We start from the raw sequence: 23,921 nt of genomic DNA on the forward strand, positions 1-23,921 counted from the left end.
AGATATATAGATCTATCTATTACTTCGTTATATAGTAGTCTATTCGCGGCTTAGAAGAAAGGCACGCCGCGGCGGTGGTTAATTTAGTAACGCGTTATTCTATCTAGGCCGGTCGAAGTTTTAGTAGCGTCCTCGCTATCCTAGATTATTATAATAATCTTAGACTAATATCGGTCCTTAGCGTAGCCTTCGAGAAATTAGCTAACCGTTTCGTCACTTATAACGGCTTCTATAACCACGTATATATCCTCTAGCGCCACGTATTAAGGGTGCCTGCGTTATATTAACGGGTCTGATTCGGCTGTTTCGAGACAGCTAAGTACGTCGGGTACGAAGTTCTTCTTACCGGGAACGTGATAGACTTCGAGGTCGTATTAGGAGAGGTAAATCGAGGCTATAATTAATCTACGGTTAGCTCTATCTATACTAGCCGTATCTATTATAGACTTAGCCAGGATCTGCTTAATCGCTAAGTGATCTATTAGAACGCGTATCGGCTGCTTAGACGACTGTATAATTATATAGGTGCGCTAGATCGCCCACACGAGGCCTGCTAATTCAAGTTCTATCGGTCCGTAGGTGCGTTCGGCGTTAGTTAGCGTGCGGCTAGCGAAGAGGATTAGTTTAACCGCGGTGGCGGGCATTATAGATCCGGGCTACTAGTCGTAGTTATCTTTAGTGTAGAACAGAACTGCCGCGAAGCCACGTTCGAGGCTTATATTAACCTAGTAGTATAGGTGTTTGTTAGGGTTATCGTGCGTTAATATACGGCCAGAGGCTATTTCAGACTATACGGCCTCGAAGGCTATGATCTCTTCTAGTATAGGCTCGAATATCGTAACGCGGTAATAGGCCTTACGCTTATTCTTATTATTATCGGCCACTTTACTTACCTCGCGGCTAGCTTTAAGTAATTAGACCTTACGTCGTTATAGAGGATTAATTAGCTTGGCAAAATATAGTATCAAATACCGTAGGAAGCCTATAGCGCCGATATAGCTCTCTAACGTAGCTAGATTATTAGGGAACTTAAGCTAGGCGAAGGTAGCTATTCGTTCCTTAGTCGTTGCTAACCTAACGCCGTCCACTCTAAAGCTAAGAACCTATGTTAATAAATATCCGATCTAGCTCTTTTTTGGAGAAATTATCACGCTTAGTCGTTAGAATAGGCTAAAGATAATTTCGAGGTATCGGAGGTATTCTTCTTCGGACTATAAGTAGATAATTATATCGTCGATAAATCCTCTAGCGAAATAAGCGTATGGCCGTAAGATCCGATCTATAAACTTTTATACGTACGCTAGGCTATTATAGAAGCCTATTAGCGCTACTATAAACCTCTCGAGACCTCGGTAACTTATCACGGTGAACCTATAGCGATATCCCCTTCTAACCGCGAATTAGAAGAAGAAGCTAGATATGTTAATTACGGTAATATACGTGGCACCTCTTAAGGAGCGGATAACCTCGTCTTGCCGCGGCAGGGGGTAATTATCCGGCACGACTACCTTATTTAAGGCTCGCAGATTAACGATAACGCGGCCCTTATATTTACCGTTAACCACCCTCTAGACCATAAAAAGGGGTGCTATAAAAGGTATTAGTTTAGTCGCGTATTCTATACGGTTCTATTTATATAAGGCTTCGTATATCTCGTTAATAAAGTCACGCTCTTTCTTACCTTAAGGATAAGGTCTTTAAGTAACCTTATGCTTATACTAATCGTTAACTAACGGTATAATTAATTCGTTATCTTCTGGCACCTTTATAAGCCCTATATCAGTAAAGACTTTATTAAAGCGTTATAGTAGCGCCATCGCCTTATCGCGGAACCTACTATCGGCGGCGTAAATATGTATACCGTTGTCTATAATAGTCTTAGGTAGGTCGGGGGTCTTAGTGATCTATAGAGGACCCTTATAGTATTCGCGATAGGGTGTTTTACTTATATTAAATCCCTTGGTATTATCGAGGTTATCGCGGTCTAATAGAGCGGCGCTACTAGCTCGTTATTAATTACTACGGCCCTGGCGTTAGTTAACTTCGAAAGACCCTATTAGGTCTATCGCGCTATCGTTAGTTATTAGGAAATTCGCGGTTTCCTTAGTCTATAAGGCCTAGTAGCCGATTTCCTCGTGTTCGCTAATATACCTAAGGCGTTACTTACGGGAGATCGTGATATCTTCCTCTATATAGTTAATAAGGAGGATATTTGGTCCCGTGCGGTCGTTAACGAGGGCGTGTATAGCCTATAAGTGCGTGGAATTAAAGGTAAAGCTTCTGCCTAACGGTAGCTCCTTCCACGAGGCTGGCACGAGCTTTATTATACCGGCTAAGACCGTGTAATCCCTTATAGCCTTAATAACCCTATTTACCGGGGTAGCCTTTACCTTAACCACTGTGATAGGTATCTCTAAGTCATTCAACGCGCCGATCCTAATAACATCCTTATTATAGTTAATAGAGGCTCCGTAAGGTTTAAGCTATACGTTACCGAGTAAGGCGTTAGAGCCGACGGATAGTAGGACCTAAGCCCTAGATTAGAACTTAGCTATAATATTCTGACTGTTCTATCGGCTAGCGGCGAAGAAGGTAAAGATCGCGAATTCGTTTATAGCTATCTTCCCTCTATCGACGCCTCGCATTATCGCGTGGTATCGACGTTCGATCGTATAGTCGAATTATTAAAGGACTTTAGCGTTAATAACGGGCGTGCCGTAGCCGGAGTTAAGGCATATAGCGATTAATAGTCTATTAGCGGAGGGCTTGACCTCTATCCGTATTAGTAAGAAGTTATTATACGCTATACGTGAGCGGCTTATAAAGGCGGCTACTTTAATTACCGTTAGCGAGGCCTTAACTTCGATAATTAGGGTATTAGTAGCATAAGGCTATCGCTTAGTATTAGTGATCTAGGCTTCGCGTTATAATTAAGCCGTTAATATATATATATATTACTTAAAGTATATAACTTCTAGCTATCTTCGTTATCGAACCTTTGGGTATAGGTATTATATTTAAACCTTCCCGTAGTCTTCGTAATATTAGTAACCGATATAATAGCGGTAGCTATTATATTAACGAAGGTAGTAGCCTACGTCGTGGCTTTACCCTCGCGGGTTATTACGAAATTAATAACTTCCTCTTAGCCGTCGGTAGTATCGTCCTCCGTTACGTTATTCTTATATTCTTCTTCGAACTTAACCTCCTTACGGGTTCGGAAGCCTTATCTATCGTCACGCTTACTATAGTCGCGGTTATAAGTACGATTATTATCGCGGCGACTATTATTATCGCGGCGGCGATTAAATAAGCGTGCGTTATCGCGGTCGCGGCTGTCACCGCGATAGCTGTTATAGCTGCCCTTACGGCTGCCAGACCCGCGGTTCTCGTAGCGAGAGTTATAGCGTTATAGTCGTTTATCTCGGCCGCTATTAGAAGTATAGTCGTCATAGCGTCGGAAGTTACCGCGCTCGTCCTCGCGTCGGAAGTTACCGCACGCGCGCTAGCCTCGTAAGTCGTAAGAATAGCCGCGAGGTCGCGTGGCGTTAATAGCCCGGGCATCGATTATCTATCTACTATCAATAAAGTATCTGATCTATCGCTCTAAGGACTAGCTAGAAGTCGGGCGCTAGGTTACTAACAAGATCTCGCCGTTAATTAACGGCCAGATAGCTTAAATAATATCTCTGTCACGCTTCAGACCTATCTAGCGTGCTAGGGCTGCCTTATGTTAAATAAAGGTAGTAATTAAGTCGCCGGTAAGCTAGTTAGAGATACGGTATTTACCGTTAAATAAACGGCTACTAGCTTCGGCCGCGGATAGCTTGAATCTCTTATTAAGCTTCTTATAGAAGGTCTTAATAGATCCGCGTTTAATCCGGCGGCGTTCTTCGCTTATTAGCTCGGTTATTATCTATTTATAGCTGGCGCCGGCTAGTAAGGTACTATATCGTCCTTAAAGCCCGTATTTATCGCCTATCATGTATTCCTTATATCGGGCTATAAATATCGCCACGTCCGTATAGATCGGGTCTTTACCTTACGGCGTGAGTAAGCCCTGTTCTTTATAGTCTAGGTAGTCGGGGTCGAATTTACTAATAAGCTCGTTCTTTAAGCGCTTCGAGATAGAGAGCTCTAGGTTAGGTCGGAGAGGCTCGAGTCCTAGGCTATCTTCCGATTAATAACCGCGATCGTCGCGGTTATTACTATTATCGCGGTCGTCGTCCGAGCTACTACTTAGGTCCGAGTCCTTACTATCTAAAGGGTTATAGCGTGATTGTCTTGGTTAGCCTAACAATAGGCCACGACCTCTTCCTCGTCCTCGACCACGGCCTCCTTATTAGCTATAGGGCCGCGCTAGTAGCGGCGGCTTATCTATAAGCTTATCGGCAGGCTTGTTAGTAGGCTTATCGGTATTTGTCTTCTTAGTCTTTATTATAAGGGGTAGTAGCGGGGGCCTATCGTCCTCGGGTTCCTCGTTATCTACTAAGGCTATAATAGGGATATAATACTCGTCTTCCTCTTTACCCGTTATTATAATAAGCGGGTTCTTATATTAAAAGTAACTAGCGTTCTTCTAAGTATCGAGGTATTCTTTTATAAAGTTTCGGCTTATTAATACTATTTCGAGTAAGTATTCGTATTAAGGGTCTTCCTTCGCTAATATAACCGTAATATTACTATAAGCGATCGCGATATGGTTATCTACGATTATTAGGTATTAGTAACTCTAGATATCGCTTCGGTAGCTCTCGATAGCCTTTAATAGCGCTACTCTATATTTAATAAACTATTAATAACGGTCGTTTTCTAAGGCCTCCTTAAGGGTGCTCGTCGAGTCGGCCTTAGTTAATAAGTATCTCTTTATCTTTAAGCGGGTGACCCTACGTAGCGTTATATCGCCGAAGAGGTCTTTTGGTAAGGGGTCGACTAGGTCTTCGGATAGCTCTCTAGATAGCGGCGCGTTACTTTATAGATCGGCGCCGTATATAGTAATAAAAGATTTATTAGGCCGAGAGGAAAGAAAGTCTAGTAAAGGAGGAAGGTCCGGTAAGGCGGGTTATAGCTATAGTAGTAATAGAAGAGTTAAGTCTTTTTCCTAACCGCCGGAAAATTCGTTAGCCCTCCTCTACGACCCCGCTATCGTAAGTATAGACCTAGAAGGCTTAGGTATATTAAAGGTTATAATTTCGCGATATCTAGTAACCGATAATAAGTCAGAACGTTAGTAATAATATAGTAGTTTAAGTATATTTACTAACAGACTTAGACTCTACTATACTTAACCGTGTTCGCTAGGGTAGCGCCTAGTAATTTATCGTTAGCCACCGGGAGGCTCGCCTCTTAGGAAAGGTAGCGTAAGCTCTCTCTGTCTCTAGATCTATCTCCTTATAGGACTAGTTAGTATTCAGACCCTCCTCGGATAAATCTAGCTAACTAATACTACTTAGTAAAGTAAGGTAAAGATTAAGATAGTGATTCTTTTGCTATTATATTGATTTTTTAGACTTTAAAAGAGTACGCGAAAGTAAGTAATTCCCGCGATATAAGTAAGGGCTCTCTTTATAGTATTATACTTAACTATACGCGCCTCTTACAGTAATATATACACTACGCCCTACTTTTATTAAGAGGTGCGTAGTTTAATTTACCTATAAGGTAACGCGCGCGTGTTTTTTACTAATTAATAGCCGCGATTATAGCATAATTAGTACGGTCGTAGCGTAATTAGCGGCTTAATCGCGCGTTAATTAAGGCTCTACGCGATAAGGTGCTATAAGGCTGATCCTTTATAGGGAAGATTAGCCTAATTATAGTATAGGTAGGGGAAGTTATTACGCTATTTATTACAGCCCCTTAGCGCTGATTTAATAAGCGCGCGACAGAATATAAGGGGAACGAATAGCTATAAAATACTAGGGAACTTCCTATAATTAATCGAGTAATTATTTAAGGTTATTTAATTAATAAAGGAGTTAAGAATTACTATTACTCTAATATACTAAAGGTAGATTAAATAGGTAGAAAAGGATAATTAATTTAAACATCCTTAGGCAGCTAGTCGGCCAGCCTAAATAGGTATAGCGTGGCTGCTCCTCGGATCGTGTGCGCGCAGCCTGATTAGCTGCGGCGTTATCAATGCTATCTTATCGCTATCGTACCTGTGCGTGTACGTGACCAGCACGTGACACCCACACACAGCGTAGATGTATCTTGGTTGAATGGCCACACAACCTCCAAAGTGTATCAGTTATTAAATTAGCGGGTGGAAATAAGTATATCAAGGGCCGGGGAACGTCCCTAGTAAATTTACACTAATATTAGCTATTTTAGTCGATATATAGAATTAGCGCGACTAAAAACTTTTGAGAGCGTCCTCCGTACAAGAAAAAATATATCAGCGTCCAAGCCGGCTCATTCACGACGCCCATGGACAAATATGCCGAACCAGAGTGGATATCATCGGGAAGGCTGCTGTAAACTCTGCTAGTTTCATGCTCGAGTAGCCAAGGTTTAGGGCTTGTATTTGATTGGTCGTTGGAACATGCTCGCGCAAGGGAGCGAATCTCGCCTCCGCACTTGGTAGGGGATCGATCCACTGGAGCTCCTGTTAGGGCAGATGCATGCTGTGATTGTGGAGAAACGGGAATGCAGAGGCTGGCTGTGAGGCCGTCGTGGGGTAACATAGGAGTTGGAGCGAGGAGCCGGGCTGCTGAGGGGGGTGATTGTGTGGTCACCCAAGCAGCACTAACAGTACTAGTCTGGGCAATCGCGGTGTGCTGGGGGAACGTCGCGGTGACAGCCTGACCTCCAGCCTGACCTCCAGCCTGACAGGCCTCCAGTCATTTAGCCATTCTTAGCGTCAACGCCTGCGTCACATCCTTAGCTGGACGGACGTCCAAGCTGAGCTTCCCTTGGCCCTCATTCAACTTGACGATGGCTGGAGGTGGGCAAAAGTCCGAGTCCTCCATGCGTTCTCATGGGAAAAAGGGGTGCTCATGCCATTGTCGGATTCCCTGCGAGCCCTCTAGCAGACAGCCTCGCGACGTTTTCAGAAGGTCCGCCTCCTGGATTGTATGGTGCGCTTTGCTTCCACTCACCAGAGCTTCGAGTCATTCCAGGGTGATTGAAGGCTTTGCACTAAGAACAGATAGTTACGCCACCGCATTCAGCTGAGCTTACCGGGTGGTGGACCGCTTCCGGCAGCTGGTTTTCGGTGCACCTGGAGGAAGCCGCCATAGGCACGGATGTGGCCTATATCAATGAGCAAACCGCCATGCATTTGTCACAGGATGTCGCGAGAAGAATCGGTGGCATCCACCGTCAAACTGTTGCGTAGGAAAAGAATCTACTTGTTCACAGGACGTCATGAAAAGGGGCTTCCTTGCGCTTCTGGGCGCTACCCTCGTGGCTGCTACAAAGCCGAGCCGCGGCTGGCGTGCCTCTGTCGATACCACCGATGTCGGGTTCGCTACAGACCAGACTGGGGACGGCCAGTTTGGTCTCTTTGTTGTTGCGCCCATTGTCCTGACGCGTCTCTTCTCCCGGGAGAGTAGCGTCGTTGTCACAGGCACCGTCCAGCCAGTCGGCAACACCACGGACGAGGACATTGAGTACGAGCCCCAGGTTGCTTTTACCGAAACCATTTCCATTCCTGGCGATACGGCGACGCAGGATGCAAGCTTTGACTTCACCATTCCGACACCGTGGATGGATCACCTGCTGTCCCTCTCCGTCTCTGTCCCAGGCACCCAAGATACCACCGAGACAGACGGGCTTGTCATCACTCTCGATTCGAATGGTGACTATGTCGCCAAGACGCCAGGGGAATGGGACCACGACGAGAATATCCGGATCATTGCGGAGCTCGAAGCAGAGACAGTCCGGATAATACCACAGGACCCCAGCGATCTGGGCGAGGATCCTGAGATTTCCGATGAAGACGAGTATCCAGTCAATGGTGTACCAAAGGAAGGAGACGACTCTGGCGGGGATCCAGGAGATGGCTCTGGCGGAGACCCTGGAGATGGCTCGGGGGGAGACCCAGGAGACGGTAAGACAACGAAAATCATCGTCACCAAGACGACAACTGTCTGCCCTACACCAACACCAAAACCGCCATGTGACGACGACCGGCTGCATCCACGTCAGATCGTTTTGTCACCAGCCACTGTCAATGCCAAGGTGACCTTCACCGGCTGGAACAAGAACGTTCAGGATTTGCGCTTGGTGCAGGTGACAGCCTGGGGCAACGTCTACAACTCGGCGGGCGGCTTTGTGGAGCGTGTCAACGCATTTGAGACGCTGGATGTTCGGGGCAATGCGCAGTTCCGCTTCGACCTCCGCGCAGGGCAGCGCATCGTGGTCAACCGCCTGGTGGCACGCTTGGAGGGTGTCAAGTATATGGTGGGGACCAGGAAGACGGAGTCCGATCCTCTCGTTCGCAAGACCGTCACCATGACCCTCAATGTCAACCCGTGGAACGTCAACGCTGGCGAGACCAAGTCTTATACCAACAAGTATCCACGCAATGTCCATTTTGATGGCCTCCTGGTGGCTGATACCTTCCAGCGTATCATTGACTTTACCCGCTTCAACATTGTCGGGAGCGCCGCGATCAACAAGGTGAATGTCTGGTTCCCCTCGACCGACCCGGGCACCTTCTTCAGCTCTGCACCAGTCTACATCAACATCCCCCACGACGACGCCAGGGATCCCGATGTCCTCGCCCACGAGTACGGCCACTACCTCGACTTCCTCGCTCGCGATGGGGCAGACTTCCAGGCGGGGGGAAACCACACCTCCTGCGGGTCACCCAACGACCAGACTGCCCTAAGCGAAGGGTACGCCACGGCCTTTGGCCTCCTTGCCCTCGACAAAACCCTGCTCTCCAACACCGTCTACGGGCAGTACACGGATAAAAGACCTGATGGTACCCTGCAGGTGAACAGGCAATTCGAGACATATGCCTGCAACAGCCGGACTCTCCAGAATGACGAAGGCCGCATCACGGCCGCCATATTTGACCTTGGCGATCGCAAGCTCGATGCCAGCCAGGCCGCGAGTGATGATTCGGGTCAGATCTGGGACACTTTCCAGGTCTCCGATATCAACATCAAGTTCAAGCCCAGACTGCTCTTCTGGAGCGCTCTGAGAGACAACCCACAGACCATGACGGAGTACTGGGGCGCCATCCGGGCTCTGATGACGGTTAACGCAGAGCAGAAGGCATGGAACGTCCTCAGGTACAACTGGGCTGAGATTCCACGTTCGCCGGCAGCTCCATAGGGCTCAGGTCTGACTTTAGATTGATCAAGTCGCGCGAGAGATGTTCCCACGCCAGTGTCCTTGAATTTGTCAAGTCCTGGTCGCCCATTCCTCTTTGTACTAATGAGAATATGTTGGAAGTTTCCTTGTCTTATCAATTAATTATTCAGAACATCATTTAAGCCCGCGCCAAGTAGTGAATATCATCTCACTAGCATTTAGCGCCCAACACGAACTCCCCAACGCCGTGGATCGGCCAGCTCCTTCGACCCGCCTCCCAACCGCCAAGACCCCCGTCATATTGTTCTAGAGGCTCTCCATTCCCTTGAGCTCGGCTTGGAGAGACAACATGAACCGGCCAGCCATGTCCTCATCTACCCGTGTACGGACGATGCTCTTCTCTGCTGCCGTGTCTCTGCTCATACCCAGGCTATTCTACCCGAACATCTACTCGAAACTGAACATGCTCATCCCGGGACACGCAGACCTGATTCAACCATAGGAGGAACGCCTCCTTGTCGGGGATCGCCTTGCCCGTGGCGGCAAAGACACCCGCCGCCAGCCAGACCTCTCTCGAACCGCCCCTCGCGACGTGGTGCCTCACACGGGGTCAACGTCCTTGGCGACATGATGTTCGTGTTGAGATCGGCTCTCAGCGCGAAATACTCTGCTTTCTGGGCATGCTCAGCGCCAGACAGTCCATCGCTGAGATCACGGATGCCACATGTGCCGGCGGTCGACCTCACGAGTTTGATACACCTCACTCGGCAGCACCCTTCAGACGTGGTCTCAAGGTTCTCCGGAACTTCTGGGACGTGGTAGCCCTGCCGAGTCAAGAAGTCTTAGTATGTTATCTAGTCTGAGACTTGTATGAAGACGTGGAACCTAGCACGATACTACGAGTCGGGCAAGGGCTGCTTAGGGGAATCCGTTGCTTCTCTGGCCTTTCTAAGTTCCCACTTAAGGGGTTGAGAGCGGCCATGCCTTTCTGTGGTGCGCTGATATATCGCGCGTAAATAGGGATTGTGTGTCGTTCAGTTTCAAGTTGATATACTTGCTGATGGGGTTGTCCCTGGTGCCTTTTTTAAGTTCAGGTCAGGTTCTACCGTGAGTAGTCGCCTTTGGCCGAGAAAGACTGGAGTCTCGCGGCATGAGTCCTGTGTGACTTTGGCCCCGCGAGGGAGTTGTTGCCAACGGCGGGGAGACCTGGCACAAGAAGTGGTTGGCTGCAGAGTACGATAACATGATTGGGTTGCATGATTCACCGGTGTACTCCGTAGCGGGCCAGTTCGCTTCCTATACGTGGAAAATTCCGCATTGAAAGTGGGAGAGTACTGCCAACGTCTCTCCGCATATGCAGGAGGCCGGACCAATATCTACCTATAAAATAGGGCTATCAGAGAGCCAAAGCAAGAAATACCACCCAAGGTGCTAGTGGCATATTCTATTCATTCTTACCTTGCCCTGTACCTCCCCTCCTGGTTGAAACACAAAATCGGATGCCTTGACCGCTGACCTCGTTCGTGGCCGTTCGTCTTTTATAACACATCTAGAACCGTGTTTTCATGGAGGGAACATAGCCGCTGTGCATGTAAGTACCGATGAGCTTTGAATAATAGAAGAATTGTGGGGGAGAGTGAGATTTACCTCTCCAGTGAATGGCACATGATGGTGCTCACACATGCTACCAACTTCAAAGTTCTTGACGATAACCATTCCCTTGTGACTCTCCCAGAAAAAAACCAATTCGAACATATGCTTGAAATTTCATAGCTCTTAGTCAAGAATAACGACACCTTTGCATACCGCGACGGCGTAGCCAGCAGGCCGTCGTGGTTAGGGTCCTCACCCACACTTTCTATCGACAATCTTCATCACCTCATGCTTCTCGCATCCGCTGGTTCTGACATTAAAAGCCAAAATCACGGAATATTTAGGCAATAATTAATAGATTCTAAGTTTAGTCACTCTTTTACGACGTTGCACCTCGAAGTAGCCCCCCCAAGTTTCCATTATATGGGCACAAATATGCATGCATCGGCATAGGCAACTCTGTACTACCAAACCTCGTTTTGCCTTTCGATAGGTACGAGTTACATTGCGTTCGAGTGCCAATAGCTGGCTTGTTTCCCACAGCGACGTCGGTCAGACGATGAGCTAAAGAGGTGGTGAGCCGCCCTTCCCGCGGGTGTGTTATAAGACGCGATGGCCCAGCCACAGGATCAGACCTATAAAGCAGTGGCCTGGCCACCTCGAGCCTTGTTAAGCACTCTTACTTTTCCGTATTTCCATATTCTTACGGACGTACATATGTCGTTAATATATCCTACCATGCCCGACGAAAAAGCCCGCCAGCGTATGGAACGGACCCACGAGCAGCCATACATGAGGGTTACGGACCATCACCTGGGTCTTGATGAGGAACCGCAAGACGGCGGACGCTATGTATGTAACTCTTAAAGACGGCTACGAATGGAGCTGGCAATCCCAGCATAAACACTTGGCAGCATACGAAGATACCCGTGGCGACTGCGAGAGAGACCCTAATAAAGAAGATGACGCAGAGTATTAAGACAAGGCTAAACGGTGGTACGCTTGGCCGGTGCTTAACAAGAAGCAATAACCGCGATAGCTGCGTTGCGCTATGATTATTATCCGCACAATCGACTACCTCTAGCGATGCAGCTCTAGAGCATGCTTAGCGATATGTTGTCGTAGTAGAGTTTATTTTATTTATACCGAAGAGTTTCCATAATTCTATCTGGATATGCCTGAATGGAGGATACGGCACATAATAAAAGAAATCATAACCAGTGATGCCTCCGGATTCCGAGAATAACGGTGTCTAGCTTAGATGGCCGAAAGTCACTTGAACTAGGTGGTTCGCAAATAGGAGGGGGTGTCAATCCGGAACCAAAATTTGGTGTTAACCTTAGGTGATATGTTGCCGTCGCCTTACCATATAAAAGTTATAGAAATAGTTCGGTCCATAGTTGAGCCTTTTTGGAAGTAGTAGCGGGCTGACGGAGTCTGGGGTTCGTGGGAAAGTAGGTGGATTATGATGATAGTGGATTACTAAAGTAGGTGATGATAGATACAAATGTGGTTTGTTGACGATAGTGGCGCGCCTGTACGGCGGGACATTAGATAACACACTGCTAACTATATTAACGCATAACCCCGCACCTTTAACCCGACTTAAATATATACCCCCTCCTATACTTATAAATAGTCTTAATTTCTAAATACCGCTACGCAAGAATATTAAAGATTATTGGGCCTTAATTTTATATATTTTAAATAAGCGCTTTTGAGCGACTAAGTAAGTGATATACTTTGGAGGTTGTGTGGCCATTCAACCAAGATGCATCTACGCTGTGTGTGGGTGTCACGTGCTGGTCACGTACACGCACAGGTACGATAGCGATAAGATAGTATTAATAACGCCGCAGCTAATCAGGCTGCGCGCACACGATCCGAGGAGCAGCCGCGCCATGCCTATTTAGGCTAGCCGACTAGCTGCCTAAGGATATTTAAATTAATTATCCTTTTTTACTTATTTAATCTACCTTTAGTATATTAGAGTAGTAGTAATTCTTAACTCCTTTATTAATTAAATAACCTTAAATAATTACTCGATTAATTATAGGAAGTTCCCTAGTATTTTATAGCTATTCGTTCCCCTTATATTCCGTCGCGCGCTTATTAGATTAGCGCCAAGGGGCTGTGACGAATAGCGTGATAACTTCCCCTACCTATACTATAATTAGGCTGATCTTCCTTATAAAGGATCAGCCTTATAGTACCTTATCGCGTAGAGCCTTAATTAACGCGCGATTAAGCCGCTAATTATACTATAATCGCGGCTATTAATCGGTAAAAAACACGCGCGCGTTACCTTATAAGTGAATTAAACTACGCACCTTTTAATAAAAGTAGGGCATAGTATATACTTTACTATAAGAGGCGCGTATAATTAAGTATAATATTATAAAGAGAGCCCCTACCTATATCGCGGGAATTACTTACTTTCGCGCACTCTTTTAAAGTCTAAAGAATCAATATAATAATAAAAAAATCACTATCTTAATCTTTACCTTATTTTATTAAGTAATATTAGTTAGCTAGATTTATCCGAGGAGGGTCTAAATATTAACTAATCCTATAAGGAGATAGATCTAAAGATAGAGAGAGCTTACGCTACCCTTCCTAAGAGGCGAGCCTCCTAGTAGCTAACGATAAGTTACTAGGCGCTACCATAGCGAACACGGTTAAGTATAATAGAGTCTAAGTCTACTAATAAATATACTTAAATTATTATATTATTACTAACGTTCTAACTTATTATCGGTTATTAGATATCGCGAAATTATAACCTATAATATATCTAGGCTTTCTAGGTCTATACCTACGATAGTAAGGTCGTAATAGAGGGCTAATAAATTTTCCGGCGGTTAGGAAGAAGACTTAACTCTTTTATTACTACTATAGCTATAACCCGCCTTATTAGACCTTCTTCCCTTACTAGACTTTCCTTCCTCTCGGCTTAATAAATCTTTTATTATTATATATAGCGCTAACTTATAAAGTAACGCGCCGCTATCTAGAGAGCTATCTAAAGACCTAGTCGACCCCTTACTAAAAGATTTTTTTAGCGATATAACGCTACGTAAGGTCACCCGCTTAAAGATAAAGAGATACTTATTAACTAAGGCCGACTCGATAAGTACCCTTAAGGAGGCCTTAGAAAATAACCGTTATAAATAGTTTATTAAATATAGAGTAGGGTTACTAAAGGCTATCGAGAGCTACCGAAGCGATATCTAGAGTTACTAATACCTAATAATCGTAAATAACTATATCGCGATCGCTTATAGTAATATTACGGTTATATTAGCGAAGGAAGACCCTTAATATAAATACTTACTCGAAATAGTACTAATAAGCCGAAACTTTATAGAAGAATACCTCGATACTTAGAAAAACGCTAGTTACTTTTAATATAAGAACCCGCTTATTATAATAATAAGTAAAGAGAAAGATAAGTATTATATCCCTATTATAGCCTTAGTAGATAACGAGGAACCTAAGGATAATAGGCCCCCGCTACTACCCCTTATAACGAAGACTAAGAAAACGAATACCGATAAGCCTATTAATAAGCCTACCGATAAGCCTATAGATAAGCCGCCGCTACTAGCGCGGCCCTATAGCTAATAAAGAGGCCGTGGTCGAGGATAAGGAAGAGGTTATAGCTTATTATTAGGCTAACTAAGACAATCACGCTATAACCCTTTAGATAGTGAGGACTCGGACCTAAGTAGTAGCTCGGATAACGACCGCGATAATAGTAATAACCGCGACGATCGCGGTTATTAATCGGAAGATAGCCTAGGACTCGAGCCTCTCCGACCTAACCTAGAGCTCTCTATCTCGAAGCGTTTAAAGAACGAGCCTATTAGTAAATTCGACCCCGACTACTTAGACTATAAGGAATAGGGCTTGCTTACGCCGTAAGGTAAAGACCCAATTTATACGGACGTGACGATATTTATAGCCCGATATAAGGAATATATAATAGGCGATAAATATAGACTATAAGGACGATATAGCACCTTACTAGCCGGCGCTAGCTATAAATAGATAATAACCGAGCTAATAAGCGAAGAACGCCGCCGGATTAAACGCGGATCTATTAAGACTTTCTATAAGAAGCTTAATAAGAGATTCAAGCTATCCGCGGCCGAAGCTAGTAGCTATTTATTTAACGGTAAATACCGTATCTCTAACTAGCTTACCGGCGACTTAATTACTACCTTTATTTAATATAAGGCAGCCCTAGCACGCTAGATAGGTCTAAAGCGTGACAGAGATATTATTTAAGCTATCTAGCCGTTAACTAACGGCGAGATCTTATTAGTAACCTAGCGCCCGACTTCTAGCTAGTCCTTAGAGCGATAGATTAGATACTTTATTAATAGTAGATAAATAATCGATACCCGGGCTATTAACGCTACGCGACCTCGCGGCTATTTTCACGACTTACGAGGCTAGCGCGCGCGCGGTAACTTCCGACGCCGTGACGACTATACTTCTAATAGCGGCCGAGATAAATAACTATAACGCTATAACTCTCGCTACGAGAACCGCGGGTCTGGCAGCCGTGAGGGCAGCTGTGATAGCTATCGCGGTGAAAGCCGCGACCGCGATAACGCACGCTTATTTAATCGCCGCCGCGATAATAATAGTCGCCGCGATAATAACTATACTTATAACCGCGACCGTAGTAAGCGTGACGATAGATAAGGCTTCCGAACCTATAAGGAGATTAAGTTTAAAGAAGAATATAAGAATAATATAACGGAGGACGATACTACCGACGGCTAAGAGGAAGATATTAATTTCGTAATGACCCGCGAGGGTAAAGCTATAATATAAGCTACCGCCTTTATTAATATAATAGCTACCGCTATTATATCGGTTATTAATATTATAAAGACTACGGGAAGGTTTAAATATAATACCTATACCCGAAGGTTCGATAACGAAGATAGCTAGAAGTAATATACTTTAAGTAATATATATATATTAATAGCTTAATTATAACGCGAAGCCTAGATCGCTAATACTAAGCGATAGCCTTATATTACTAATACTCTAATTATCGAAGTTAAGGCCTCGCTAACGGTAATTAAAGCAGCTGTTTTTATAAGCCGCTTACGTATAGCGTATAATAACTTCTTATTAATACGGATAGAGGTTAAGCCTTTCGTTAATAGATTATTAATTACTATATACCCTAATTCCGGCTACGGCACGCTTATTATTAATACTAAAGTCTTTTAATAATTCGACTATACGATCGAACGTCGATACCACGCTATTATTTAAGGCGTTAATAGAGGGAAGATAGCTATAAACGAATTCGCGATCTTTACTTTCTTCGCCGCTAGCCGATAGAACGGTTAGAATATTATAGCTAAGTTCTAATCTAGGGCTTAGGTCCTACTATCCGTCGGCTCTAATACCTTACTTAGTAACGTATAGCTTAAACCTTACGGAGCCTTTTTTAACTATAATAAGGATATTATTAAGATCGGCGCGTTAAACGACTTAGAGATACCTATCACGGTAGTTAAGGTAAAGGCTACCCCGGTGAATAGTGTCGTTAAGGCTATAAGGGATTATATAGTCCTAGCCGGTATAATAAACCTCGTGCTAGCCTCGTAGAAGGAGCTACCGTTAGGTAGAAGCTTTACCTTTAATTCCACGTACCTATAGGCTATACACGCCCTCGTTAATAACCGTATAGGACTAAATATCCTCTTTATTAACTATATAGAGGAAGATATCACGATCTCCCGTAAGTAACGCCTTAGGTATATTAACGAATATAAGGAAATCGGCCACTAGGCCTTATAGACCGAGGAAATCGCGAATTTCTTAATAACTAACGATAACGCGATAGACCTAATAGGGTCCTTCGAAGTTAACTAACGCTAGGGCCGTAGTAACTAATAACGAGCTAGTAGCGCCGCTCTATTAGACCGCGATAACCTCGATAATACCGAGGGATCTAATACGAGTAAAATACTGTATCGCGAATATTATAAGGGTCCTCTATAGATTACTAAGATCCCCGACCTACCTAAGACTATTATAGATAACGGTATATATATTTACGCCGCCAATAGTAGGTTCCGCGATAAAGCGATAGCGCTACTATAACGCTTTAATAAAATCTTTACTAACATAGGGCTTATAAAGGTGCTAGAAGATAACGAGTTAATTATACTATTAGTTAACAATTAGTATAAGCATAAGGTTACTTAAAGACCTTATCCTTAAGGTAAGAAAGAGCGTGACTTTATTAATAAGATATACGAAGCCTTATATAAGTAGAACCGTATAGAATACGCGATTAAACTAATACCCTTTATAGAACCCTTTTTCGTGGTCTAGAGGGTAATCGACGGTAAATATAAGGGCCGCGTTATCGTTAATCTACGAGCCTTAAATAAGGTAGTCGTGCCGGATAATTACCCCCTGCCGCGGTAAGATAAGGTTATCCGCTCCTTAAGAGGTGCCACGTATATTACTATAATTAATATATCTGGCTTCTTTTTCTAATTCGCGGTTAGAAGGGGATATTATTATAGGTTTACTACAATAAGTTACCGAGGTCTCGAAAGGTTTACTATAGCGCTAATAGGCTTTTATAATAGCTTAGCGTACGTATAAAGGTTTATAGATTAAATCTTATAGCTATACGCCGATTTCGTTAGAGGGTTTATCGATAATATAATTATTTACTTATAGTCCGAAGAAGAATACCTCCGATACCTCGAAATCATCTTTAGCCTATTCTAACGACTAAGTGTGATAATTTCTCCGAAAAAGAGCTAGATCGGATATCTATTAGTATAGGTTCTTAGCTTTAGAGTAGATAGCGTTAGGTTAGTAATAACTAAGGAACGAATAGCGGCCTTCGCCTAGCTTAAGTTCCCTAATAATCTAGCTACGTTAGAGAGCTATATCGGCGCTATAGGCTTCCTACGGTATTTGATACTGTATTTTACTAAGCTAATTAATCTTCTGTAGCGACTTAAGGTCTAATTACTTAAAGCTAGCCGCGAGGTAGGTAAAGTAGCCGATAATAATAAGAATAAGCGTAAGGCCTATTACCGCGTTACGATATTCGAGCCTATACTAGAAGAGATTATAGCTTTTAAGGCCGTATAGTCTGAAATAGCCTCTGGCCGTATATTAATATACGATAACCCTAATAAGCGCCTATATTACTAGGTTAATACGAGCCTTGAATGTGGCTTCGCGGTAGTTCTCTTTTATACTAAAGATAACTATAACTAATAGCCCGGATCTATAATACCCGCTACCGCGGTTAAACTAATCCTCTTCGCTAGCCGCACGCTAACTAACGCTAAATATACCTACGGACCGATAGAACTTAAATTAGCAGGCCTTATATAGGCGATCCGGCGTACCTATATAATTATATAGTTATCTAAGTAGCCGATACGCGTTCTAATAGATTACTTAGCGATTAAGTAGATCCTAGCTAAGTCTATAATAGATACGGCTAGTATAGATAGAGCTAACCGTAGATTGATTATTGCCTCGATTTACCTCTCCTAATATAACCTCGAAGTCTATTACGTTCCCGGGAAGAAAAACTTCGTGCCCGATATACTTAGCTATCTCGAAGTAGCCGAATTAGACCCATTAATATAACGTAGGCACCCTTAATACGTAGCGCTAGAGGATATATACGTGGTTATAGAAGCCGTTATAAGTAACGAAACGGTTAGCTAATTTCTCGAAGGCTACGCTAAGGACCGATATTAGTCTAAGATTATCACGATAATCTAGGATAGCGAGGACGCTACTAAAACTTCGACCGGCTTAGATAGAATAACACGTTACCGAATTAACCGCTACCGCGGCGTGCCTTTCTTCTAAGCCGCGAATAGATTACTATATAACGAAGTAATAGATAGATCTATACGTTTATACGTGCTATAATCGATAATTAAAGATATAATTATAACGGTATATAACAAACGTAGTTACTTTAGTATCGACCGTATACTAAAGGAACTACGAGGCTTCGCTATTAAGAATATAACCGCTAAGGTTACGGTATATATCGTAAAATATAGATCTTACTACCTAGGCTAGACCGACCGCTAATAATATATAGGAGCATATATACTTATACGCCCTAGCCCTCTACCGATATAACGTATCGCGATTAACTTTATTACACGCTTACCCCTAACGTTAGCCGTAGACTCGCCGTGGGCCCTAACTAGCTTCGATACCTTCGATTAGATCCTTACGGTTACTTATACCGCGAGTAAATAAAGCCTACTAATCCCTAGCCACGAGATATATACGTTAGAATATTAGGCGTAAGTATTAGCCCGAGCCTTAATACTAGCGGACTAGGGTCTTCTATTAATTATTATTAGCGACCGAGACCGTAAGTTCACTAAGCTTTTCTAGAGGGGACTATAGAAGGTATTCGGCACGAAGCTAGCGATAATAATAACGTATTACCTATAGGCTAACGGATTAGCCGGACGCTATAATTAAGTGGTTGAAATAGCGATACGGCTAGCTTATATCGAAGAGCTAGATCGTGACTAGAAGCTATTACTTCTAGCGATATAATAGAATATTAATAGTACCTTTAATATTAGTAGCTAATATAGCGCGCACGAGTATATCTATGGCTTTAAACTTAACTGAGCGTTCTAAGCCGCTAATAACCCTAACGCCGAGACGCTACCGTATATAAGAGAGGCCGTAAGAACGACGGCTTAACTAGCAATAGACCTTATAGCGATAAAGGCTAAACGATAGTATAACGCTAAATACCGACCGATATAGCTATAGGCTAGAGACCGCGTATACCTTAATCTTTATTATAGATACTACCTCGCTAGCCGGCCGAGCCCTAAATAGTCTTAGAAAAGGCTTAGCCCCTTCGCGATTAAGCGGATAGTTAATGACTTCGCTGCCGAATTAAGCCTGCTTAGTAGTATAAAGATATACCCTATGATATCGGTCTAGCACCTTAAGCCTACTCACGCCGGCGTATATATCGACCCCGAGCCTAGGCCTATAGAAGCCTTATATAACGTTAAAGACGATAAAGGAGATATATATTACGAGATCGAGAGGCTGCTAGATAAGCACTAATTAAAGGACGGAATAATTAAGTAGAAGGTTCGCTAGAAGGGTTAGAGCCCTTAATATAACTAATAGGTAGAGTCTATAGGTATTAGCGACGCCGCGATATATACCTTCGAGGAGTAATTAGCCCGTAAAAAGAAGTCCTTAACCCCCCGGAAGGGCAATAGGTTAAGGCGCTAAATATAGACCACGGCCGTATAATAGATTAGACCTATTACCGCTACGATAATATAGGGAGGAACGATCGATATAATACACAGAGATACGATTATAGATAGAGTAATAAAATAATAAGGTATTAACGATAGTAACGAACGAACGATTCGCACGAGTGATAATAGCGCCGGACGAGTATTTCCTTAGCTTAGATAGGCGTTACCGGGAGTTACTAAGGGTAGTAACGATTTTCTATATAGCCGGCACTATGATATACTTTAGAGGTTATATAGCTATTTAACTAAGATATATCTACGCTATATATAGGTGTTACGTGCTAGTCACGTATACGTATAGGTACGATAGCGATAAGATAGTATTAATAACGCCGTAGCTAATCAGGCTACGCGCACACGATCCGAGGAGTAGCCGCGCCATGCCTATTTAGGCTGGCCGACTAGCTGCCTAAGGACGTTTGAATTGATCATCCTTTTCCACTTGTTTGATCTGCCTTTAGTATATCAAACGGGCTCCTTAGGAGTTTTATATCGTACGGGGGGTCTTCGCCGCGTTAGAGGGCTTCTAGGTATTTACGCTTCTTACGATCCACGTAGATATAATATGCCTTAAGGAGACGTTAGTATAGCTTATCGCCTTCGAGCTCGCTTAGAGGTCGCTACGTGCTTAGCGTCGGTATTATCTACAAGGCTCTTATTTCCGACGAGAGGGTCTACGCCGTTAGAATTTCGACCTAAGGTCTTTCTACGGGAGATCCCTACTATATAGCTATATCTTCGTAACATCCGCGCGATTAATTAGAGGCTCGTTTTCCGACTATTATACCCTTCACGGTCCTTTCTTCTAAACGTTAGAATAAAAGAGATTAACTTATTAGAACTAGGTTTAATAAAGAGAGTAAGAAAGTATATAATTTCGAGAGGGCGTAGCTAGATCGCTACGAGTACGGGGTCCTTAGTGACTATATTTGTTATAGTTCTACTAGTTACTAGCGGCTGGGTACAAGACCCGGCCTAGTTCACCTAGGCACGTAACGCGTGCCCACGAGGATATATAGACCTCGTATAGTCTTTATAAGAAAAAGGGACCGTAAATTCCCTCCTTTCTCTCTTTTCCTACCTTATCGTTAGATAGACTTAATCTAAGCTACCGAGTTATTTTAACAGGGCTTAGCCTATAATATATCTAACGATCGATCTAACGATATAGCGTATTCGTATAGCACGAGCTACGATATCCGACGAAAAAACATTCGATATACCCCCGTAAGTAACTATATAAGTTACCGAGTAAGTAAATACCTCGCTCCGGCCGATATAAGAGCGGATCGTAGAGCTTTCGTAGCTTATTTATAGTAGGCTCATAACGCCTGCTTTTTTATAAGCTCCTAAATAAGATACGCCTAAATATCCTATACCCGTCCCCCCCGTTATTATCGATATAGTGCCCGACGAGGTAACTTAGGCTAATATTCTAACCGAGGCGCCCCCCGAGCGAAGACCTAGCGGCTACCCTATAAGGAAGCTACTAGCGAACCCTCTAAAGTTCTCGGGTAATACTAAGGACTATAACTTTTAGAGAGTCTAGATAAAGGATAAGCTCGAGCTAGACTAGAACTATTTCGACTCGTAGCGAGAATACTAGTACCTTATTAATAGTTACCTAGATACTAACGCGTAGCGTGTCGTGCGGGCCTGCTACGAGGCAGGGGAATAGGCCGACTAGGACCCCTATAAGTTCTTAGCCTACCTCGATCGGTACTACGCGGATCCGAACTAGAGCGCACGCGTTATAGAGACCTTACGTAACCTTAAGTAAAGCGAGGTATAGTCCTTCGCGGCTTTCCTACTTAAGTTCGAGCGTATTCTAGCGGAAGCCGGCAGCGGCCTCTAGACCGATAACGCCCGCCTCGCCTTCTTATCGGGTGCGATAAGCTAGTAACTCCGTACTATACTCGTCCCCGTAGATCTCCCGGATAACTATAGCGCTTAGGTTACTAAGGTATAAGGGGTTATATAGAAGCTCGAGAGTACCGATAAGGGCGCGAGGATATAATTCCTCCGTGAGAGGGCCGCACCCGAGGCGAACCACGCGTATACCCCTAGGGATAGCGATAGCGACGCTCGAATAAGTAGCGTTAACCGCTTATTATAGCGAGGTAGCCGCGCCTCTAAAGTCTAGGTGCGGAAGCTAATCACGTATTAGTCTTATAGCTAGGAGGGCTATATTAAATAAGAGTGCCTGTCTCTATAGGTCGCCGCGGTCTCGTAGGAGTCTTATAGCGATAGCGAGGATAACGAAGAGCCGAATATTACGGCGGGAAAAGTATAGCCCCGAAGTAAAGTTAGGCGTTAGGGTTTTTAAGAGCTAGGATTACTCGTTAGAAAAGGTTTAAGAGTCTATTAAGTAGTTCTTTATTAAATATATAAGTACGAATAAATAGCGTTTACGCTACGAAGGCCTTAATAAACTCTAGCTATAATTATTATATAGTTATAAGCGAAGACCTTATAATAAGACTTAGCCTCCCGTTAGTAAAAGAGTATTCCCGCCCCTTAAGGGGGTACTCTAAAGAGATAAAGTAAGGAAAAAGTAGCGGGGTCGTAGTACTAATAGTAGAGATCTACGGCTTCGAAGAAGAAGTCTTTACCTATATAATACCGGGTCTTAGCTAAGACCTATTTCTAGGTAACCCGTAGATAGTACGTAATAAGACTAGCTATAACGCTAGGAGAAAGCAGCTCTAGCACGGCCGTATAAGGCTAGCGGTCCGCTTAATTAAGGAGTAAGAACCCCGTGGAGTATAGGCGGTATAAGTAGCGAAACTTATATCGGGGAGCGTTTTCGTAGCGGAATACTAGCGAGCACGATAACATAAACTAAGGGACCCGGCTATTAGCGCGATCTCGTTAAAAGATATAGAGGACGTACTTATACCGAAGACGCCGGTAGACCCTAGGGACTTCGTGCCGGCCGATATCTTATGAGATTTCCCGAAGTTATTCTCGCTAGATCACGCGATAGAACTACCCCTATACTAACTAAGCGTAGACCACGAAATATACCTAGTGCGGGATAGTAACGGGAACGAAGCGCCCTTACCGTAAGGACTACTTTATAAGATATCGAGAGAGGAACTCCTAGTACTACGGAAGGTATTTCGAGACTTACTCGATAAGGGTTTTATATAAGCTATTAGCTCCCCCGCGTTAGTACTAGTACTTTTTATAAAGAAGCTAAGCAGCGGAATCCGATTCTATTACGATTATTAAGTATTAAATATAATTACGAAAAAGGATAGATACCCACTCTTACTAATCTTAGAGACACTCCGTAGCTTATCCGTAGTAAAGTAGTTTACGAAGCTCGATATAGTAGCCGCTTTCTATAAGATCCGGATAGCCTAGGGTCACGAGGAGAAGATAGCATTCCGAACGAGATATAGGTTATTCGAGTAGATTATATACCCGTTCGGGCTAAGCGGCGCCCTTGCTATATTTTAGCGGCGAATTAATAGCGTCCTCCGAGAGTTCTTAGGGGACTTCGTAACTATATATATTAATAATATCTTAATTTACTCGAATAGATCGAAGAGCGATTACTTTACGAAAGTACGGCGAGTACTTAAGGCGCTCGCCGATATAGGGCTATTACTCGACCCTAAGAAGAGCGCGTTTATTATAAAGAAAGTAAACTACCTTAGCTATATAGTAAAGGCCGAGAAAGGAGTATCTTACGACCTAGAGAAGCTATAAGCT

At 43.8% G+C, this 23,921-nt stretch overlaps 1 protein-coding gene across 1 annotated transcript; it reads left to right on the top strand.

The window, feature by feature from the left end:
• Window positions 1-7,371: 7,371 nt before the first annotated feature.
• Window positions 7,372-9,291, top strand: J7T54_005844 (uncharacterized protein; the record flags this gene model as incomplete). The annotated part of the gene is made up of 1 exon (XM_051509874.1): window positions 7,372-9,291. The coding sequence occupies one exon, from the start codon at window positions 7,372-7,374 to the stop codon at window positions 9,289-9,291; it is 1,920 nt and encodes a 639-aa protein (XP_051359184.1).
• Between the last annotated feature and the right edge of the window lie 14,630 nt (window positions 9,292-23,921).

This window comes from Emericellopsis cladophorae (assembly GCF_022114955.1).
Source record: "Emericellopsis cladophorae strain MUM 19.33 chromosome Unknown NODE_73_length_82208_cov_116_845256, whole genome shotgun sequence".
NCBI lineage: Eukaryota > Fungi > Ascomycota > Sordariomycetes > Hypocreales > Bionectriaceae > Emericellopsis > Emericellopsis cladophorae.